A 24,684-nucleotide genomic window follows, 5' to 3' on the forward strand; every position below is an offset into this window, starting at 1 on the left:
AATCTTTCCTCACTATTCTCTTCAGATGGATTTATTATGGGTTCAGACTACTACCAAAACACTACTGTGAATTTCAAGAGAGTAAGACAAGGAAGTGTCCTACAAAATAGCTTAACATAAAAGTTTCAACTGCATTATACTCATCTTTGCTTGGTTTTTAGCACAGCAGAAGGCATTATGCATCAGTGCTAGAAGTGCTTACATAAGCAGCAGAGTGATGTAATTTTGGAAAGTACCTGCCAATAGCACACAAGTCAATTCCAACAACATACTGTCTACTTCATAGAGTGATACAGTGATGCATGATACAGTGTAAGACCAGCTTTATGTTTCATGTACTTCTATGTCAACAATGAAGAGCAGAAAATATCTGATCTGCCATAAGCTTTATGGGAAAGTTACAAAATTTTTTGAATAACTTTGAATTAGCAGAATGACTGCTGATAAGTAGTATACACCAATTAATACTATGTATTTGGGTGCAACACTCATATTTATAATTTTGTAGAACCACAACATAAAGGAATCACACAAAGACATCTAATTAAAACAGAACAAATTTCCAAGCATTTTAGAAACTTACATTACAGTACCTGTAAGTGCACCTATAAACAAATTGTTTTGATCCCTCTTGCTTATGCTTGGCTTCCATTATGATTTTACTGAATGACTGCCACAACAGACTTGATAAAATAATGATACCCTCAATGTTAAGTGCAACGCTATGTGCAATAATGTCTTCAACACAGAAATAAATCCTACATTTTACTGTTTTCCATATTGCCTTCATCTCATTGCTTCCTTTTTTGTTACAGAGCTCTAATTCTTGATCAGCTGCAGAACAAATTTGTGGTGAATTCAGAAAAAAACTGATAGGAGGCTGGACATCATCTGTTACAATGAATCAAATAATGAAACTGGAATCACACTGTTTTTGTTATTTTGGTCCTTGTGCACTAGAAACCAATGGATAGTAACAGGAGTGGTTGCTTTACCTTGCTATCAGTGAAAAGTACTTTTAAAACCCTAACATGGACTGTTCAAAGTGACACAAAATTTACTGGAAATATAAGCAAAAATTTCAGAATGAACATATGTTAAGGTTCCAACCATTTCTAACACTCTCCCTCTTAAGTAAACCCATAACTCAAATAGCCATTGACATGGCAGTCTGTGCTGTACACTGCTAGTATTTTGCATACAATGTCAAACTATGAGATTGAAAATACTCTTGCATAATTAGATACGCAAGAAGAACTATTTACATGATCCTACTGCAATAACCATCTAGAAACCTCCTTTTCCACATGCAAACTCAAGAAGACACGAAAGGAATAAAACAGATCTGCACAGAGTATATAAAAATTTTGAAAAAAACTCCCGAACAACTACAGAATAGAGTGATCCAAAAGGTCTTCATTACAGTGGGCCAAATTACGTAATAAGACATTTTTTCCAGTTAGGTCTATGTTACATTTATGTTCTCCCACAAGTAGTAATACCAAACTTTATTTAACGTAGTGATTTTCATACAACTCATGTTCCAAACAACTATCCTCCTCAGGAAAAAAGAATGAAGCGATGTTGCAAGACAGGATTCACCATTACAAATTTTCCATCAGCTGATGTCTGGAAGCTAAGTCAGGAAGAAATCTGAGACTAGTATCTCTCACCCTAGGACAGACACAACTAGAAAACATTCTATTTTTCCTTTTTAACATGATTAACAAATGTAAGTATTCACATGAACTGTAGCACATTAAAAGCTTATATATTTACTATGAGCCTCAGCTCCTGTATCTGAAAAAACTTAATGTAGAAGAATTCTCCCTAAAAATATTTATCCCAAAGTTACCATGAACATTTTATGTTACTCAATTACTCCTGTCCATACCTGCAAACCTGCCAGTTGAGCAGCTGACTTCCCTTTGAGGCAGAGAACGAGTGCCACAAATGCATTTAAGTCCTCCAGAGAGAGGCTACTGACCTAAAACAGATGAAAAAATAACATTTTATCTGAAGGTTCTGAAGAGGAACTTTCTGAAAATTGGCTCCTCCTGCTCAAGCACATCAAACTTAAATTAATGACCTCATTAAGTTATGACCACCGTGAATGCATTGTCTAGGAAAAGATACTTAAAGGGAACAAAATACTTACTTTCACAACTTGAATGAAGTGCATACCCCAAAACCCATGTATATACATAGATTTCCACACACCAAACAAAATGCCCACCCTTCATGCATTCCCATCTCCTCTTCCCTTGAGTTTCTTAATAACAGGCAATTTTTTTAAAAAAATAATTGCTTTATAATCAAGACCCAGAATAAAAACCACCTCAATGAGCCACAAAAGTTATGACCAGTAGGATTTCTTCCAAATGCTTACATGGTTATCTGTTGGAAACATGAAAAATAATCTAAAATACTTTCACTACCTATTTTAAGCTAAATTTCAGGATTTAACAAAGCATATTTGGATTTTTTTTTAGTTTTTTGAGTTACATTTTGAAGTGAGAAGAACTCAAAACTGTAAGAAAACGAAACCTAAAGTGTTTAAGTGGGAAAACATTAAGGAAAATTCTAAATTCATGTAACAGTTCACTCTAATTCTTCTATCAGAAAAGGGAGAATGGAGGCATTTACTGTTGTGAGAAAGTATTCTGAAATTCTATAGAGGCACATGGTCACCTCAGGAGAAAGACAGTACCTCTAGACCAGCTGGGCTGATTCCCTGACAGTACCAGTCCAGTTCTGATCGCTTGCTTTCTCTTCTAAAAAAAGCACTACAGATTATACATGTGCACCAGGACCAATATCTGTTACAAATGTTGAGGCTATAAAGAGCGCTCTGAGTGAGATCCGTAAAGCATTACAATTCTTTATCAACTGAAATTCGAAGGTTTCTCTTGCAAAGTGTGGGAATGTGCATTGTTGGCTTACAGTACAGTTAAAAGGCTGCCTAAAACTCTGCATTGCCTTTCTTTTAACAGCTTGGTTTTGGGGGAATATTGTGTATATCCCATTTCAATCCGTTCAGAGTTTCTATTAAGGCTAGTAAAATCAAAAAGTGACAGAAAAAATGAAGGAGAGAGAAGAATTAACAGAAGAGTATTGATGTAAATCAATAGAAAAAGAAAAAAAACCACTAAGAAGCCATCTATAATTCATTCATTTTTTTGTTTAGGAGGAGTGACCCATTCTTTCCTCCTCAAGACAAAATTATTCAACCACTATTAAGAATTTCTTTCTTTTTTTCTTTTTTTTTTTTTTTTTAAATCGTGCCTTGCTGCTTATCCCATTGTAAAATACCCTGCCCTTTATGACTCTGTTAAGACTTGCATAAAGCACAAGAATGTGAGCAGTATCAGAAAAGTTTTAAGCTTTCAAAATGCTCCTTGGTATTCATTAACTCCACCTGGCTGCTAAGATCTGATAATAGCACTACTTTACCCCGTATTTCAAGTCAGGCATCACCTTTGTGTAGATGACAAGAAAGGTTTACTAAACCTGCACAGTTTATACATTGCAGTAACAGAAAAAGTGACTTTCATCTACAAAACAATTCTTACTACTTGCACAATTTTCTTCTAAGAAAACTAAGTCAAAGATTGCTGGCAAGTACAACAGCAAGGAGATGTCCCCAACAGAGCAGATCAGTCAAAATACTTATGAATGTCAAAACATTCCTTTAGAGAAATATTTTATTAAGGAACCAAACTTAGTGAATTATCACACTTCCACTGTCAGATTTCATCCAAAACTGTAAGGGCTTGAAAGAGAAATTTCCACTTTCTGTGGAGGCTCTACAGTTTGATATTTGAACTTATTCACTCCTTTACCCCAACTGTAAAGTCAGACCTATTATTTGGGGTTTTTTTTTCCACAATTTTTGTTCCTAATTTGGAGTAATTTGAAAAGTACCCTCACTGAAAAGATAACTCTTCAAACCAAAACTTTCTTTATACAGTTAAGATTTGCTTATTGGAAATTTTTCTCACTTTAAAAAAGTGTCTGAAGTTTTCATTAAATACTTGCACATAAATTTTGAGAAAGCCAGGTAGGTTGATCAGAGTGCTGGTTCCTGCAAAAACCTAAGCTTTAGGTTAGATTAAATGATATGTAATTAATTTTTTAAGAAGTTTATTTCTCCCTCATATGAGCAGGGTAACTTAATTTCCTTCAGCTTCAAGGCACCCTACAATTGCTCAACTTAAATAACCTTTAAGGTAACAAGCCACCCTCCCTCTCTAATACAAATGTAAGCCTAACTGTAAAGTAAAGACATGAATTAGGCCACAATTAGACAAGCATTGTTTTCTCAGCTACAAAACAAATGGAAGCAGTATGGTCAGCTCAAGGCATGGTTGCTGACACTCTTGCTCTTATGTTTTCCTCTCAAACACCCCAAGAAAACAAATGGACAATATCAGAGAACTAGCCAAAGTTTAAAACAATTCAGCAATGAAAAACATTTCAATCCAAATCAATTCCCTAGTCTGGTTCACAGAGAAGATTGTACCAGTCCAACTCAGAGGGCAGAAGGGAATCAGGAAAATGGGACAGGTGCTGAGAAATTGGCACTGCCATGAAAAGACTTCCATCAAACTAAGCCCTTTGCATGATCTCTCTGCTATTATTCTTGTTAAAAACTTGAGCTGCAAAACTGTTTTCATTTCTGTTTTTAACATTAGCCATTGGATAATAGATTCTGAAAACTATATACTTAACAAGTTTGGTTTTTTTTTTTACACTTTATTACTATGCTGTGATCAAGGCTCAGTAAATCCACATTTCTGTAGGTTTTCTGTCCTGTTACTCCTCTTCTTAATCCCACTAAAGAAACCCTTCTCATATAATTTAGTAATCATGCTATGAAAGGGCGTACAGGATAGCACAATAACTATAGGAAATGGTTAAAACAGATAAATAAGTAAAACAGTGATTTTATATCCAAATATGAAAAACACTTAAAAGTCTGCTTAAAGCTAAGTACATTATATGTATCGTGCTGAATTGAAACTGCAAGGCATGAAATAACAGTTAATGAGCTTCATCTCCAAAAAACTTTCCATTTATATTCTGCTATACAAAAATAAAATTAAAAAAAAGAGCTATATGGATCATTTGTATAATTCCCATATGTACTTCCTCAATGCATCATCTAACTTTGAGCAAGCACGTATGCAGAGAAAAGAAAGGAAAAGGCAGGGAGAACTTGTTTTCAAGTATAAATCTGTTACTGAGGAAAGTGAAGACTGAAAAAGAAAAACAAAATAAAAAATGCAGTTCAGTGTAAGTAAAAGTGCAACAGAGCTTATCAGATAGGTAAAGGCATAATTTTCTCATCTTCTGAGAGGAATATCTGCTTGTGAGAGCAGCATTTGAAAGGTGGCAAGTACAGACAATATATTAAATACCTAAGACAAATTTAAGTAATGAATCAATATTGTATTTGATCTTGTGTTCCTTTTTTCTACAAGTATGGCAGTCTGGAGGCTGCCAAATATTTGGAACTACAGCAGAACTGCTACCTAATGATCATCTGTTGCTCAGAATTTAAGGAAAAGAGCCATATCCTCAATTCTGACTTAAAACTGAGCAGATTGACAAGATGGTGTGAAAAAGTAGTGAGAGCTGACTAAATAGTTATATTGCCTGTTTGCACAGACTGCATAGTCACCTGAGGGATGTCTTCCTTTGACAATGCAAAGGAAACACAAAAAAGAGAAGATTTAATTTGTAAACAGGTCCCAAAAAGCAGGGGAAATCCCTCAGTTTATACTCTCTCTGTTAAACTGCCCAAGGGGCTTTGTCACAGGCATATCAGAGTTATGATTAACTACTAAAAATCCCAAGAGTTTCTTGAACAGGATGATGCATGTTAAATGGAGTAATTAAATATACTGTAATGTAGTACTATTATATTTGATCAACTATGCCTACAGTAAAGATTAAGAGAAAATCCAGCACAGGCTAGCAAGAAACAGTTTATTAGTCAATCATATCTATCAGGGCTGACAGCTAAAGCAACTGTCCCGGTTACCTGCATCATAAGATAGGACAGCAAGCAGCAGAACGCTGCAACAGGTGCTTCTAAAGCTTGGAGCTCTTCCATCCCATCCTGAAGGTGAAAGCATGCCAGAAATGTACTATACCGTTGCTTTTCCACTTCAGATCCTTTGGCAAACCACAGTGTTTTCAAATTAGGTGTTCCACCTACAAAAGAAATCCATCATTTTATCTTGGCAGCACCAAGTTAGAACATGCCTTCCTCGTTACAATCTGAAAGGAAACAACTGATCTGCTCTTGGCACTTGCAAGGACCACAGAGTTGAAAATAAAATGTATTTGACAAAACTTGGCATGTGAAAAAAAAATTAACAAAAAAATGAAGGCCTGTAATTTAAACAAATTGTGTTGAATACAGGCACGTTTAAGCAGAGTGGACTGAATTCAAGTGTTACAACAACATAGACAACTTTGAGACATCAGACTTTTACCCTTTGCAAGAACAAAGTTTGCCTACAAGTATGTCCTTTCCCTTGGGGATCCAGAGCATTAAGAGAGGTTAGCTTCCTCATAAAATACCGATTCAGCAGAAAACAGCCATATCTGTTTCTTCCCTCTCTCTCCTAGAGCTCAGGGCTCCTCGAGGGATCCTCACATTACCTGTTTTAATGAACAAACTGGTCACCTAAGCCATTTGCTAGCAAACACGTGTTCTCCACAAACATGGTGCTGGTATAACTCCTCTGCAGTAGGTCCACTAGCAAGTCTGTGAAAAAAAATCAAGGCTATCTGGTATTTTGCACTCCCTAGGCTACTGTATGGAACGCTGTTGCAAACACACACAAAGAACTGTCATCAGTTATGCATAATGTATCTTTCCAGACTTTCTATCATTCACCCTGGTCTCTAAATCTTTAGTATTTACCCCATGTTGCCATCTCCTAACTTGTGACACACGTGAACTAATGCAAAATTTGCTCCCCATTTAAATGACACCTAATCCATTATCAAAATAAACACTAATGCACATGGAATAACAGAACAGCTAACTGGTTATGCGTAAGAATCACAATTAAAGACAGAATCCTCCCATAAAGTACTGTTGCTTCTGTAGTTAAATAAAACGAGGTGTGAATTTTAAATGTGGACTAATTAAGCTACATTTGGTAACACCTTTTCCTTTTTCATGTGACATGCAGCAGCTGTAGTCCAGTTAGGAACACTTGGTAATAATAAATGGTTAAAGTGACAAGGTGCCGAAATCTACATAGATGATGTTTATTTAGCCAAGAAAGGCCATTAACCAAATGGTACTAATTCTTTGGAGAGGGGGAAACTAGAAAAAGAGAAGTTAGTATTTTCTTTCTTCATCTCCCTGATGGATGTATTTCTTTTACTATTTTTAAGACTAACTCTTCTGTCAAAAGTTTTAACCACGTAAAGAAATACCACCATAAAATTTGTAAGTTTCTAGCCTTATTTTGTAAGGAAATGCATCTATATTAAGAAAAAAATACTAGTTGCTAGATTGGAATTAGAAATGCAGGTTAGTGACAACACAAATACCTGCAGTAAGCAGGCCAGTACAGACAGCACAGTAAGACTCAGATTACTGGTTTGATACTGGTAATTGCTGCCTTAAGAAAAACAAAACAAAACAAAAACTGAACAGCAATGGTTGACTTCCAGGAAGAAAAGCAAATATAACATGCATAAACACAAAACAAAAACAGCTTTTCCTACCAAGGCTAAGTAACTTTAATGTGTGAAACAATTTTTACATGGGTAAACTAAAATAGTTTTTATGGTTTCTGCTTTCCAGAAGGTTCACAATCAGCTGCATGTAAAGAGATACGCCAAGAATCAGTTAAAGGAAAGTACGTATTTCATCTATAGGATTTTTTTAAAACAAATTGCATCTGGGGGTGTACTTAATAATAGAAATCTTTCTTTCTTCAGAGTAAAACCACGAACTACATCAATAATCAAGATTACATATCTATATTGAGAGAGCTCAACAAAAAATTCAAGACATCTCTTCCATAAACAGTTTCTTATACTTTCAGAAACAACATCTACTTGTGTCTGGGAAAAAGAGGTACTGATGAATTATGAGTTATTTACTCTGGGAAAGAAAACTTGATGCTATCTCCTTTTGGAACATACCAACTAAAAGCGTTATTTTTCTGAAAGGATCTCTTCTACAACTAATAAAATTCTGTGTAATACCCAAGAACGAGCCATTATGTTAGCCCTTAGATGAAAGGTAAGTAAAGCAAAGAAACAAATGCACTGCAGATTAAGCACTCTCCCATCACGTATACAGTCAACAACAGACCTAAGACGCATATACAGTAGACCCCCAAAACTGTACTGTGCTCTAGTTACATCCTCACTACGTACTTTACAGCAACTAGAAAATATTTCAGAAAGAGAGAAATTTACTTGGACAGGGAGGAGAAATATATTACTTTCTGCAACACATCTAAATATTTACTAAATTAACCTAACACCTCCTCCCCACCTCAAACTGAGTAACACAAGGGAAACAGAACAAAACATACTTAGACATATATAATTGATATATCTTTACTGTAAAGATTAGTCATAAGAAAATTATCTATCCTACTGAGGTCGCAGGAACCACAAGTTCTATGAATTACAGAGAGATACTCAAACACTGCATGTGCTTATGGTTATTCTCAACATGCACAAAGCTGTGTGAAAACCATATTCAGTACTATGTAAACTGTAGTCCTTGAGAACTCCAAGAAGAGCATCACAAAGACCTCCACGGAGGTCAAAAGGTACTACTTGCCTAAACACAAAAACGGACGACAAACAGCTTATGGGAAAAAGCATTCCTAGAATTTTTTTTTTTCTTTTTCCTTTTGACTCACAAACAAACAACTTATGGGAAAAAGCATTGCTAGAATTTTTTTTTTCTTTTTCCTTTTGACTCACACATTAAAGACATTGTCATACAGAAAGCTTCACGATAAAAAGAGCACTTCAAGGGAATATATAAATATTTATTTCACTTGTCTGAACTTCAGTAACGGGTTTATGTAAATGCAATGCATGCAAAAGTTGTGGAATGCATTAATACTATGATATCATTGAACTCAAGGCCTATGCAAAGGTGATTGTCACATTCATACCAACTTACAACACGTCATCATTGTATATATAGATATAAATGTATAATATTAACTGTTCATTTATATTTGAAGTGATGACAATTGAAATTTCATTTTATAACACCAGTAATAGAACTTTAGCACTTCATCATTTTACATGCTCATGTAAATACTGAGCAATAAAATTAAGTTTTTAAAAATGTACTTGCTAGGAACACTCAACATTAACTTGTCAATAACTGTGGCCCATTTTAAAGATGCCATAAACCCTAATGCCAATTAAATATGACCATTAAAGTAGCATTCCACAGACAGCATTTTGAACATAAGCATTATGATTAGAATACTGAAAGCACATCCAAACTCCTGTGGTATGAAGCTACAATATCCTATACATTTTCAGAAATAAAATGAAAAGCAGAAGACATACATTTCCAGTAAAGACTTTAAAACTTCTTCTGTTCCATATAAACTGCACTCATATCAAATAGATCAGCTATGTTCACAAGACGTGGATGTTAAACAGTACTTTCTTGGATCACAGATCTAACAAAAAACATTTTTCAGAGACATTTTTTATCAATTTAAGTGCTCCTCTATCAATGTGTGGGAAACACAACAATCACATTCATCCACCTGAAACGAAACACTCCAGAAGGGAGAAAGAGAGACAGAGAATGTGAGCAAGCACAGATGCTAATTCAGAAGACTGCCTCTCAAGAGAAATGCATATACATAATGTACACTATATTTAAAATATATTTTAATCTATCATCCTACAGCTTTTAGGATTTGATATTTTGGTTTTTTTAAAAAAGCTAACATTCAATATATCACCTGGGAGGTTTTCAGATGCAAAATAGTTCTGCTGTTCTATACACACACACAAAAAATCAGTGGGAATTCTACTTTAAGATCAATGCAAAATGTAAAATATTTATGGTTATGTGCATTACAGTTCAAAGTTCGTATCAAATATTATTTCTACAGACATTTTAATCTGAATCAAATTAATTAGAGTAAGGATTTCCCACATATTCTCAGTACACTTCTAAAGTAGTTGTGATGATAAGGTTATTACTTTTTCCAGAAAAGATAAAACAAAGAACCTCCCCAGGTTAATCGCACCGGTGATTTTTCAAATGGTTTCTGGTAAGGTTTTTTCTCTTTTTTGAGTAACCTGATTTGATTGACAGTTTTGAAATCTATCTTCCTATAACAACTTCTTTAAATTTAGCTCTAAATATGATCCCTGTCTGAAAAATGTGATGCGCTGTTGAGAACCTTATTTGGTGAATTAGAAAGTCATGCTGTGGAAAATAAGAGATGCATGAGCGAATGTAAGGCATACAAATATGGACTGCAAAAATTTTAGAAAAATATTTGTTCGCTGAAGGAATGACAACAGAGCACTAAAAATAAACACTAGAAGTCCTCCTCCCCCTTTTTAATAGTCTGCTTGAACAGCCTTTCATTACTGAGTTAGTAAAGATTATGTCTGAGAAGATGCTGTTTTTATAAACTCCTCTGATGTGGTCCTATAAACAAACACAGTACAGTGATTTTAAATCCTGTTTATTGTCAATATGAAGGTGGGTTCAATGTGTAGCATGTCTGCAGAGCAGTAGAACAAGACTATGTAGATTCCTCTCCAGAAAGGGACGTGTAGCATGTCTGCAGAGCAGTGAGACTATGTAGATTCCTCTCCAGAAAGGGAGGAAGGTACAGTAGTATCTGGGAAGGAAAATTTCACAACAATAAATACACTATATTTGCCATGCAAACTGAAATGTAACTACACAAGTATGGTTCATACTTTGTTGAGGTTTTGTTTGCTTGTTTTACAAATGCATGTTCCCAGATCATTGCATGCTGAAATAAAACAGTTGTACAGGACAGACCAATAATTTTTTACCCTTCATGTTCATATCCATTTGGAAAATTTCACAGCAATTTCATTCTATCATCACATCAATTAGATAATCACTCTTCTAATATTGTATCAGGGGTACTGGACAGTGAAACTACTGTATATCAAATGAAACCTTGCTTGTAATTTGTCTATATAACTAATTTACTTACAAACAGTTCCTTTCAAAAGGATTTTGAAAAGGCTGGTATGTAAAGAGCAACTGTTTTTCCTTCATCCTTGAATTTGAAGACTCTCACTAAATATACAAGTTTCAAATATGAAGAAAAATGTACAATCTTAGGACACTTCAGAAGAAAATTTGCTATGATCCTAGAAAATGAAAACCAAGTAGGTTACAAACCAATCCCTAACAAATAAACCCAAAAACCAATGCATGCATTTCAACTTTTTCTGAATCCAGATTTAGACCAGATCAGAACAAGGAATACTACAGAAAGCTCTGGGTACAGGGGGAAGAAGCGCTGGTAATTACTCTCAAAGAGTCAAGTAGATAATTTTTCCTAATACAATACCAATGGTATTGCATACCAATGGAACTAATTCACTTCATACAAATGACTAAAAAAAAAACCTCTGAGCTCCTGATCCACATGATAGCAGATGACTAGACAGAGAGAGAATCACAGAATCTCATACAAACGACTAAAAAAAACCTCTGAGCTCCTGATCCACATGATAGCAGATGACTAGACAGAGAGAGAGAGAGCTGTGAAAGTAAAGATAGAGGGATGATGGGATTATGACTACAATAGCATGGAGAAATTAACAATTAGAACAATTTTCCCTCTGAAATAACAAACATTGATACAGTACTGTTTACTTCCTTATCCTAACCTTGCATTGCATGATACAATTTAGTAATAAAGAGATGAGTGTCATGTACAGCGCTCAATCTTTTCACTAAAGTACGAGATACTTCCTCATAAATGTAGCTGTCCTCATAACACAAATTTCACTTAGAGCATTCATGAATGGATCCTTTACCAAAGGAAAGAAGATAAAACCACACAAAACACTTGATGTTTATGACAGTAGAAACAGCTTCACAGAAACAGCCTAATTATTTTTTTATTGAAAGCTGGATTCTCTTTTTGAGTTGTCACAGGTGATCTAAAAATGGCCCTTTTTTATATTCTCTGCCAGTCTCCATAACATGTTCTCTCAAATAGCTTAATAGAAGAATTCTAATATGGCCCTGCACACCATTTATCCTGGCCTCAGAGCAGTATTCAGATCCTCTAAGAAACTGTTTCCATTTTAGAACTGATGTTTGAATTAGCACTGAGTTTAACAAGACACAGTAATAACATGTACCTCAAAGCTGAATCCTACTATAATTACACAGGGTAATTAAAAGCAATTACAGGCATGCAGCATTTCTACTTTAGCTCCTTGTTCTCCACAGTCGTTTTGGATTCCATATCAAATGTGATGGATTCCATACCAAACATCTCACCTGATCTTAGTGATGTCATTATTTCAGTACAGATTTAAACACAGTTTTATTCTACCTGGAACAGAAGGTTGTACAGGTTCTATCAGCTCTGCTTGCTGGAGAGGATTTCCAAAATAGACAACCCACTCTTTTACCAAAGGACAGGCTCCACCTAAAAAAGACAGAATTGGATGAGTAAGTCAAATGCAAGTAGTGTAGAAGTTGGAAGCAGTGGGGATTAGGATTCTAAAGCAACAGAAGGCACTTCATAATGACTTGTTTGCTCAGCTTCTTTAAAAGCAAACCAAGAAAAATCAGTTCTAGTATCTTTATGACAAATCACCAGAACAAATGAAGAGAGTTTGAATTATGTACTATAAACATGAGTTTGCAGTTGGGAATTGCAGCCAAAATATAAGAGTCTGTGGAAAACATTCTAAAACAGCTTTGAGCCAATTTTAGGCCTTCCAATTCCCAGACAGCTCAGGAAGCTGTGGAGGCATCTGGCATAGCTTAGGGACCTACACGAGCTACCTCAGTCTCTCAGGGCTGTCACATTGCCACATATGCAGGCAGTCCTTAATATGATTCTCCTCCCAACTTGCCCTGACATTTCCTGTGTCAGGGTTTGAGACAAAATCTTTATAAGGAGGCCTTGATGGCTATTTGAAAGCTGACAGCAATGGAGTCATCCCACCATCAGATGCAGAGCTTTTACAGCCCATTGTTCCAGACCTTTTATCTAGTATAAAGGGATTGTTTATGCATAATAGCTCAAGTGGCTTCCTACCCCCTAACCCCAACTCTGCCCTGCCCGCCCCCTCAGCAGAGAGTAGGGTGCCTCTTAAATTAAAAATTTCACTACTTGAGTTGTGCATCTAACTACTTGATGTTTAAAAAAAACAAAAACCCTCAGAAAAAAACTCAAACATTTAAGAAATTCTGAAATGCTATCAAATTTCCAATAGTCAGTTCATAATCATTCCAATGCAAGACTTCATAAAAAAAAATAGGATCATTATTGTTGTTATAAATGGTGCTTCCGCATTCTGTCCAGATTATGCCTATGTCATAGTACCCTAAATTTCTACCCTCTGTAGTCTGGTAAACAGTATGAAATAAATAGATTTAGCTAGTCCTGGGCACTTGGAATAGTGTTTTCAAAGCTTTTTTTTTTCCTTGTCCCTTTCCAGATTCACAGAATTGCTTCTCTAATGCCAGTACTGAAGCCACTGTTCTTAAAAATTCCTGCATTTTATCATTAATTACAATCACCCTGCACTTTACTGCACAAGTATTTCTGATGCCACATTATGAACCCTAATAAAAAATTTCACCTAGCTTAAAACAAACCAAATAAATCTCTCCAATACTCCCCTTCCTTCCACCACCTCAAAAAGTTTGGTCACATTAATTTCCTGATCTTGTTCATAGCTCAACGCTGCAAATGACTGTTGGCATGAATGAATGAGTAGTGTGCTATGGTGCAAGGGCAGAAATTCCTCAGATGGAGTTCTAGTGTCAGGGATAAGAGAGGGGCGAAAGAACAGAACAAAATCTGTTTTACAATCGTGCTGCTTCTTTCTTCCTTCCTTACCCATGGACCTGCAGCACAAACTCCCAATAACGGTGATGGACTGAAGAACCAACAGCTGGACTATGAGGGACAGCATTACACCTGGCTTGCCATGCTTCACTGTTCAAAAACTGATGACATAAACAATAAAACGAAAAATGCTTACACTGAGGGGAAAAAAAAAGCCCCAAACTGCACATTCCAGTAGCTGAATAGTATCACCTCTTGATTGTAAATCATTGCCTATGATAATGCTATTTCATTAACAAAACCCTCCAATTTAATATTCCAAAGTCACTTTCAGAAACATTCTGATGTTTTAGCATTCTGATTTAAGATTTATTATGTAAATTACTCTGCTTTATTCAATCTATTCAGCTCACTCAGCCTCACAAATTTTAGCCTGGCTTCTTTAGGAAGCAAGCCTAATACAATTAGGACATCTGTCTTATGATTAATTCATGGATGCACTGCTCTGTTTCAACTAAATCTGACAGAAGAGAAAAGATTTCAAATGTACTAAATTCCTAAACATGTTGTGAAACTGGTGACTCAGCTGACAGAGGGATCCTGTTAGGGCACTAACTGGAAGAAAGGCAGTAAAGTCAAATGCACTGGAGAACAAATCAATACACAGGTAGCTACGGAAGAGCTAGGGCTGAGTAAAAAAGGTAGACTGGATCTGTAGAGAGCAGAAGGCAATAGGAAACATACTTGAGAACACCATATATTGCAGGAGGGAGTTGTCAAGGACATGGGGAGAAGTTAAGAGGATGCTAGGAAGGAGCATGGAAATATAAAAGCTTTGCTGAGGGGAAGCTGGAGGTAGCTATAGAAGAGCTAGGGCTGAGTAAAAAGGTAGACTGGATCTGTAGAGAGCAGAAGGCAATAGGAAACATACTTGAGAACACCATATATTGCAGGAGGGAGTTGTCAAGGACATGGGGAGAAGTTAAGAGGATGCTAGGAAGGAGCATGGAAATATAAAAGCTTTGCTGAGGGGAAGCTGGTGGGGGGAGTAATTCTTTATGAGCTCCACAACTCACAGAACAACTTAGCAAAATGTCACTTGATTCCAAATGGCAAATACTATTTTTACCTCACCCAATGAACTCAAGCACAGCAAAAAGAGAAGTCAATAGGAAACCTCTAGTTTTGCTCTTTTAATCTATGTGAATGTTGGTACAGGATATAGCACCAGATCAGCTGAATGCTTTTCACTATTATAATCCATTAGTAACAAAAGTATATGACTATTCACATAAGTAGCCAAACAAATATAGCTGAAAGCACAGTCCTGCAAAATGACAGCACATTAACATACCAAAACCAAAATGGAGACATGATTACTAAATGCCAACTCTGCTTGCATGGAAATACCTCTGGAAAAAAACAGTAATGTTTCAAACTCTTTTCCTCACAACGCATATACAGAATATCACCAGTGAAATTCAAAAAATAGCAGTTCCTTTGTTTAAATAGATTCCGAACAACCTGTGGAAGCACTGCTTAGGCAGCCTAAGGAAAATTTCAGCTACGTGCAAAACACCGAAACACAAGATAGTTGGAAACGTGCTCCCCTACACTTGCACCAATGCCAGCCCTTCTAAGTGGTCACTGGTGATAACTGGCAAAAATTCTGCTAACGGACTGCTTTTGACAGTATCAAAGCAAGGGTCAGTCTGGCCTGCTAATGTTAGAACTGGGAGTGATGCCAGGACTTCCAGGAGCGGGCCACAGGCTTAGGCTACATTACATAACCTCCTAATTGGCAACAGTCACACAGGTGCAGGTATTTCCATGGACTGAGCTAGTGCCAAAACCTGAGAGCTTTGTTCTGAACTCTTCACACACAAAGAGTGAGCTTGGCTGGCCTATTAAGGTGCATTATTTACTATCATTTTCCCCTCCTTCTTGCATTTTTCCAGTAGTACTGGTTTTCTAGAAAAGATGCTAAAAGTTGACAATTTATATATCACTATATGCAATATTCCACTAAATGATGAGAAATAGCTCAATTAATTATAAAGATACCTTTAAAATACACAGGCAACAAATGCAATGCTATCAGGATCACCATCAACCCCCTATTTATTTTGGTTGGGTCAAAATTAAAGCTGTGATTTCAGTAACATTTCTGTGAGTAAAGGTTTGTACATTTTTACTGTATGCCAAACTATGCCAAAGGTATAGCTTCATGAGCAATTCTTTCAGCAGCACTGCTAACTTTCAGGTAACCACTGATTTGCTCATTCCCACTCCCTGCCATTCCCTTGGGCTGCTTCACCACAGCTGTTTGTGGCTACACAAACAGACGGGGAAACAAAACCAGATGAGTTACCTGACTGCAAGGAAGGGAGGGAAGAAAGGCTATTTTCAGTTTCTCAAACTAGGTGTGGTGGGTTAACCTTGGCTGGATGCCAGGTGCCCACCAGGCCCCTCTGTCACTCCCCCTTCAGCAAAATAAAGGAGGAGAATAAGATTAAAAACTCATGGGTCAAGATAAAAGCAGTTTAATTAAAGCAAAGGCCAAGGCCACGCACAGGAACAAAAGGTAAACAAAGATGTTATCCTCTAATTCCCCTCCGTAAGCAATCTCCAGCCACTTCCCGGGAAAGCAGAGCGTCAGTGTGTGTAGCAGCTGCTCCTGGAGATAAACACAGTAACCAATGCCCCCCTCCTCCTCCTGCCCTTGGCTGTTATGGCTGAGCTGAGGTCACATGGTCTGGAACAGCCAATCCGGGTCAGCTGTCCCGGCTCCGCCCCTCCCAAGCTGTGTTATAAACCCCTGCTGGCCGCCAGGGTGAGGGCTGCTGTGTGGATGCCAACTCCATCTCTGACAGACCCAATACACTAGGCCACCACACAGCTGCACCAGCACAACTGAGAGGTGACACAGGGAGAGAAATGAGTGGCTGCGCATAAGAATTAAACTGGCACTAACAGCAAAAGAAGCGCTTATCACACTATGGCTTTAGACAAAGTGGCATGGTCTATGCAGGTGATTTCAAAGGACACGACAGTATCCAACTCCTATGGATTCTTGGGTCTTAGGCACCCTTGGAAATGTCAACCTAGACATTTAAAACTAACAGCTTCTTGTTTCAGGATAGACGAAACAGTCTACATTATTTTTAACTTGTTATTACTAAAACTGTAGACACTGCTTTTACTAAATGTTAGCTGCTTTGCCATCCCTATTTAACACCAAATAAGCAGATTTGCAAACTGCAAAGAGGTCAGTTTCCAACACTGGAATCTTGTAATTGAGAGATCTTAAAGAATAAAAAAGATCGCTAATGCATAGATCTCTACTTCAGGCTGGAACGTTGTGTGGAGTTGGCCAAGTTAACTTAAAATGAGCTACATCAGCAACTGTTTCACAATGGCAGCAGACTCCGCATAGACTAATTTAGTTGGTTGAGTCCTTCTAATAAGCTCCTTTTTTAATGCTAATACAAAGTAATTCTACATTATACTACAACCTACATACAGTGCAGGTTACTTCTTCCCATCCTGGCCCTCATTGAATCACAAAAAACAGTCAACCTGTCCTCATCTGAGGGAAACTGGCAAAGGATTCTACTTACTTTTTAAAGAACAAAACTTCCTTATAGGTGGAGCAGCAAATTAATAAAAAATAATGCTAACATTTACTTCTGAATTCCCATACAGACTCCAATTAATGTTCTACACTCTTGACTTAAAAGCAACTATACACTGGAATAAAATATCAACCCATGAACTACTAGGAAGTGACATGGTTAAAGCAGTTATAAGTAGATAAATGCACTAAAAATGCAGATCTGATAGGGGTGCCCATGCAGACACACTCTACCTGCCTTTCTGGAAGGGTTAAGGGTTGAGGGTGCACTATGATTCACCTCAGAAAATTACCTCTGAAATTTGAAGAATGAACTGAGAACAAATAATACATGCTATCTGTGGTTTTATTCTAAAATGACTTTCTTAAAAGAAGAGCTCTTTCACATCCAAGTTTCATTTTCAATAAGATTCTAAATTAATGTTTCTGTATTTCAATTCTAATCTTCTTCACCTAAGTACTATAAACACTGTAACACAAATGCAAATCTTCCTACTACCCTGCCACCTTGAAGAAAGATTGTTAATTAGAAGTTTTGGTTTGGGTGTTTCTGAAAACATCAATGAATATCCTGCTGCTTAGAGGAATAAACAAAACCCAATCAAGTTATAATTGCCTGCAAAACTTAGAGGCAGTAGGCCAAAAAATGAAAAATTACAGATGTGCATGATTACTGCTGAGATTTTTGTCACTCTCTCCAAGTGACTATGTAAACTCTGATTCAGTTTTTCCTACTTTTTTTCCTATTATGGCACAACTTCAATGGCTAGCTGCTGAAGGAAATCGTGTACTTAATTACCTTTCTGTGCCTTTCTAAGCACATAGTCTGAACATTAGGTTTGATGGCGGTGCACTTTGATCAAGAAAATGTAACGTGATTACCAAAGAGAAATCGACATAATAAAAAGAATGAAAGTTCAGTACCTTTTTAATTTTCAATTCACTGACTAAAAGACACTGTAGCTAAAGATAACATTTAACTAATGGAAGTCTTAAGAACATAAAATTTGTCCAAGGATGTGAATAAAGAATTCTCTGTCTTAAAGCAGAAGAATGGAAGCATAGATATTTATACACCTGGTACAGAATCTGTTTATACCATGGGATAAAGAATTTCTATTTCCTTGCACCTTGATGAAAGAACTAATAATCACTGCCATGACTACCTGCATTTGTATTAATCTGACTATCCACTGTTCTTAAAATTGCAGACTTAAAATCAACAGAAGGTAAAACTGCAACAGTTCATTACTATGTTGCAAGAGTGTATTCCAACTCACTAATTCATCAGGAGCTACACTTATCAAAGCAATATAAGGTTTCATATCCTCTCAAACTTTTAGAATCTTCTAAACGTCATTGTTTTGCTCAATATTTTGATCATTAGCAACTTTCACAACTTACTATTTAACAAGTAAAAAAACCCTAATTTTTAAAAATCTCTTGAAAAGCACTGAAAATGAACAGCATTTACAAAAAATGCAGTTTGTCACGTTTTCTCTTGATTCCTTAAGTACACTTCAGCTGCCCACAGTTTTTATCCTAAATACCACGCAGATGTAGCCACTAAAACAATGAATTCAAGATTTCAGATTTCAAAATTGAAAGTCTATCTGAATAATGGTGTAAGTAGTTTAATCCTTACCTTTTCCAGATTCCAACAAGACAGAATAAATATGCTGCCGAGCAGGGCGGTAGATAAGCGCCTGTCCAGGAATCTCTGTATCACATTCATCTTCCAAAGAGTTGCTGCACACCACCTCTCCCTTACTCAGGATATTGAAAATGCTATAATTTTCAGATCGGATATGCTGTTCTTTAGCTACCTGTTCATTCAGAGAAGGAAGAAGTCGTTATCTCCAAAATTAAGAAGGAACAAAAAGTAATAAAATGTATTCACTGTTCCAGAAAATCGTACTTTATCAGTGGAAATGGAGTGAATCGCCATGGAGGGAACAAGAGCTTTTTCAAATAACAGCAGTATAGTATATTTTCAGACATCTGTCTTTTTGTGGACAAGATTCTCTAGGAAGTCCATCGTTGCCCTTCTTAGCCCCTCCTTGAATTCTTAAAACTTGAGGTTTTTAATTACACTTTTTTAGAGTAATTATTCTTAAAGTGAATTCAGAATTCAGACATAGAAAAATTAGCTGCCCTTCTTTAGTCACCTGAAAACGTATCTTCCCTCTTTGAATAGTGAGTGAAGGAATGACAAAACCCAAATTTTTAATTTTATTGCAGGATGAACTACATTTCTTTCCTGAGTTGACTTTGCATAGTTTACATTGTGGTAAAATTAGAATACTTAACTTCATCACACTTTTACTTTGCAATAGCTCTTCCCCAAGAAAAGAAATACAATCTACTCTTAGTGAGGAAAAGCAGGTATGCAGACTGTTGCTGAAAAGCAGAATCACAGCATCACCCAGGCTGCATATTAACCAAGCACTGGATGCAGACACATCTGGCTACAGCAGCTGGCTACAAGCAGCCTCAGTACCAACAGTGACAAAAGCTGCTCTCGGTGCAGAATTTAAACCAGTAACACTTGTAATCTGGACTGGACAAGTGCAGAGACAGACAGCCTTTCTACTTCAAACCTCAGACCAAAACTATGGGGGTGTTTGAACAGCTGAGCCGAGCCAATTATTTCCATGGAGTGCCACTAAGAATTCTCCAGGACCCACGCATACAGTGAGCAGGCACTGAAGTTCCTCTGCCCTGCATTCCCTGCATGTGTCAGACAATCTGTATTATTTGGGTTGTGCCATCCATTAAGCTATCCTAGCATCTTTCACTGAGAATTACCAGACCACTGGCCAGAGCCAAATTCACCGTATCTGCAGAATTCCAGTATCTTCAAACCTTGGAACTCAACAGGTCAAAGCTGCAGTCAATTACTGGGTCATTACTGATCCAAACTAACTCTTTCGAAATGTCATACTTTCAGAAGAAATTCTCACATGATGATAAAATCAATGATAGGCTTCTGTGTACAATGGGTTACGCATTTTTAAGCATTATTTTAATGAAGCATTGAACTATTTCATACAAACCACTGTCACAGATACAAGATCATTTGAAAATACTAGTTTCTTGCAATTTGCCAGTAATCTACACAACCTTATGTTCTAAAAAAAAAATACACGCTGATTTCAAAAGTATTGCTGTATTCAATGTTGTATCTTGAAAAATATTTCTGATTTACACCTACAGTAAGATGGAAAGTTATGCTGCTCTTTTCTGAGAGAAGCAGCAACATGAGGCTATGTCCTCAAGGTTGGAACTGAGCTGTGTATGCCACTTACATGCAGTTCAGACTATGTGCAAGGTAAGCAGAACTACATATGGGTTTTAAATACAAAGCAAAGCACACACATTACATATACAAATATTTAAACATCTGTAACAAAAAACAAAAGACAAGTTAACATGCCTACAGCTTTCTAATTTCCTTGGCCAAGGAACAGGCTTAACACAGGATTTATGCAGCAACAGTGAGGAACTCTTCAATGGAGTTTTTAAACATTATTATTTTATTACAGCAGTAGCTCAGCATGACACGAGAGAACTGCAACCCTTCAAATTAAAGATCAAGCTAAGAAATAATAACCACTTGTCATAAAGACTGCATGGTACATTCTCTTAAGGAGTCAGGATATTACCACTATTGTCCTGGCCATAATCCAACACAGATAATTACATTCTGGCAAATTTTTTCTTACACTTCAAGCATAAACAGTGTTTTTCAACACTTGATTAGGCTGCAGGGTTGCTGTTTTTTTAAAATAACGTTTTCTAGTTAACTACTACGGTCAAAGTCACATATAGTATCTATGTGTGGTTAGTTCAAAAAATTATATCTGCAGTTTAGCTGAAATGAGCATTGGATAGGTTACAATGTAGTTTTTAAATGTTTTAGTCTTTTTAGAAAAGGAAAATGTAAATTACAGGATTACTTTAGAGTAATATGAGTAAACAGAAAAATAGTTTTAAAGAAAATGCTCAAGATAAGCAAGAGACAGACTAAAAAAGGACTCCCTATTTGAAGTCTACAGGTATTAAAAAAACAGGGAGTAACAGATGGTTAATATAGGGTCTAAAATACACTACCTTGTATGTATTTTTTTAATTCAATCTCAATATGTTATTTTAGTTACCATGAATTTGCAGAATTGTACTCTACATTTACTACTATTGCATAAACTCAGAGTGATCCAATCTGACATACCATTTCTCACCCCAACATCAGTACATCTCTGCCCACGTGAGAGGCCATATGGGAAACTTACTAGTGCAGCCCTGTCCTGTAGAGATTAACAAGCCACTCTAAGTGCTTTTGTTTTATTCAGAAACAATGAATCTGAAACACAATTAACATGATCCAAAAATCAGAAAATACAGATTTACAGGAAGTTTCCTCATCTCCTCCAGAAGATCAATTTCCACTTCTGCATTCTTAGCACAGCTGCCTTTGGTACCCTGACTGCATGTGCTAGGCACAGCCAAGCAGTCCACTAAAACCAGCCATAGCTGACCTGTGGGTTCTCAAAGCAAAAAGCAAGTCATTACATTGTGCAATACATGGGAAGTACATCTCTATGCCCAGCTACAGGCCTATACAGGAGCTGCTCCCCATTATTTAACCTGACTGATGCTTCAAAAAGAGAGGAACCACCTTTAATTAATTGTGCTGTATCTGCCCTCATCAAATGGAAGTCCTAACCACGGCTGTATTTAACTGAAATTGATTTGAATTTTGCTCAAGCAAATTTAAATCAATAGGTTTGGTGTACTCATTACCAACTTACATTAAGTAGTCACTGCAATAAAGTGACCATTAAGCTTTAAAAAACAAAATACCTGAAAGATTTCCATATCTTGGCACACAGCCGTTTGTTGTTGAAGGGAGAACGACTGGCAATTTGTTACACTGAGACGAATCCATGGAGACTGCTGCCCCGGCAAAAGATAGGACTCCACTCCTCTGTGAAGTAATGTTTTGTCTGATCCCAAAGGTAGCATCTCTTCCAAGTGTTTCAGGCTGCTGTACGAGCACGGAACTTTTGAGATGTAACTTGCTACTGCTAGAAGTATGCTTGTTCTTCTGTTGTAGCTGCTATTCTTGTGGGGACTGGTGACTAAACATTTATGCCAAAAGCCTTCCAACAACCTTTCTGGAACAACATCATTGCCAAGCAAGCAAGCAAAGAGAGGGAGGTGTGTCAGACTAAGACCCAACGCAGAGCAAAGATCCTCTCGAGAGTACATAACTGTGACCAGTCTGTCCAAATGGAGCTTCTCAATGGAAAAGTAGGGGCATGTATTATAGATGAGGTAGTCGGAATCTTGCCCAAGAATTCCTATGCAGTTATGCTGCAAACCATATGCAGCCACCTCAAAGTCTGCCTCTTGCAATGTGCATACTGTTTTTTGACCAAGTGACTTCAGGGCAAAACGTGTAAAAGTAGGCAAAGCTGAAGGAATAAAGAACATTTCTGTCCCTGGTTGTCTCCTATGAGTCTTGATAAACCGAAATATTCTGGCTATTTCCTTGTTATTCTCCAACCTCCGTTTGACCCACTGGTCTCTCTTTTTCGCTTCTACCACTCCATCAAAGTAAAACACCAACTGGATACCAGCTGCCATAAAAGCTTTAATAAAATCCTCTAAATTGGCAAGGTACTCCCGCCACTGGCCACCACACACCCAGGATTCTGGTGTGTACCAGTATCTAACACAACTCATGGCATCTACTACGATAACAGGTGGGACATCAGGATGATCAACACGATGTTTTTCTGCCATCTCTTTAAGGTCTACCGTTCTGCACGCATCAGGGCAAACTCTGGCCACAAATCCCTGCAAACCTTTAACACCCATGGCTGATCTTTGAAACTCACAGCAGTCTGAAAGAAGAAAAATAAAAACAATATTCAAAAATGCAATATGGAGAAACATAACAAAATTCCACAATCAAAAAAAAGCAGCTTGGAAACTGAACAGTTATTTTTCTGCTTTTGCTAATAGCTTGTGTTGCCCTCGGCTTTGTACAGTTTGAACCAGTTTTCTTCCCATCAACAAACTGGACATAAGTGCCCACTCACTTTGCCGTCCACTTCTGCTTTTTATATCAGTGAAAACTATAAATATCAAAAGGTTTCCATAAATACAACTAAAAATTTCAGGTGAATAGTATTAAACATAGAAAAGTACACGTTGCTAGAAAAACAAATACAGACATAATTAAAAACTTTATAACATCTTAGCTGACACTGTACAACTTACGAATTAATGGACTGATTTTTACACTAAAAGTATATTAACATCTTTAATTGAAGTCAGCAGAAAAAAAAGTACTGAATAACTTTGGAAATCAGTCTTGTATCTTGATTGTGTAAATGGCTCGGTTACCATCTGAGTTTACAGACAGTAGTCCATTGATGTGGCATCAGTTGTAATAACTCTACTTCTGCAATATTTTTGGTAGTGTCAGTTCTGCTTTGAATCAGAAATTCAATCCATTTCACAATCATATCTTTTAAAGACATAATTTTCAAGACTGGTTTAAAGAATCAGAAGTTTACCTGTATTTTGTGAATCTACAAATCTGACTATCATTAATAGCGAAGTTTATATACTACACAGAATTCCGAACATGCACAGCAATTTCGAATCAATCTATTTTAAAAGACACACATGGAAACATTAGTGAGAAATTAAAAATTGAATAAGTCTATTTTCAGTTTAATAAATACCAAAAGATTGAAGAAGGGTTTCTGGATTCTGTGGCAGAACTTAAAAGCATGTCAAATGAACCAATTTGCATGTTCTGTAGACAGACAGATGCGGGATAAAATTAAAACCACTGAGGACCTCCATTTTTACTTCTAGAAATCTCAACGTAAAGAGGTTTAGCACAGCTTCTGCATTAAATGTTCTCTTTCCTCTACTACAGCATCAATTTCCTCTACCACAGCACCA

At 36.7% G+C, this 24,684-nt stretch overlaps 1 protein-coding gene across 1 annotated transcript in view; it reads right to left on the reverse strand.

The window, feature by feature from the left end:
• The window catches only part of FAM120B (family with sequence similarity 120B), a 47,671-nt gene extending 24,085 nt beyond the window's left edge, over positions 1-23,586 (reverse strand). The window contains exons 1-5 of the mRNA XM_010073515.1: positions 22,564-23,586; positions 19,346-19,526; positions 12,597-12,692; positions 6,047-6,219; positions 1,895-1,987 (exon numbers count right to left, since the gene is read on the reverse strand). Of these exons, the coding sequence (XP_010071817.1) occupies positions 1,895-1,987; positions 6,047-6,219; positions 12,597-12,692; positions 19,346-19,526; positions 22,564-23,583 (1,563 nt within the window). The 5' untranslated portion in view covers positions 23,584-23,586. The remainder of the gene's footprint in view (positions 1-1,894; positions 1,988-6,046; positions 6,220-12,596; positions 12,693-19,345; positions 19,527-22,563) is intronic.
• Between the last annotated feature and the right edge of the window lie 1,098 nt (positions 23,587-24,684).

This window comes from Pterocles gutturalis, unplaced genomic scaffold, assembly GCF_000699245.1.
Source record: "Pterocles gutturalis isolate BGI_N339 unplaced genomic scaffold, ASM69924v1 scaffold18292, whole genome shotgun sequence".
Lineage (NCBI taxonomy): Eukaryota > Metazoa > Chordata > Aves > Pterocliformes > Pteroclidae > Pterocles > Pterocles gutturalis.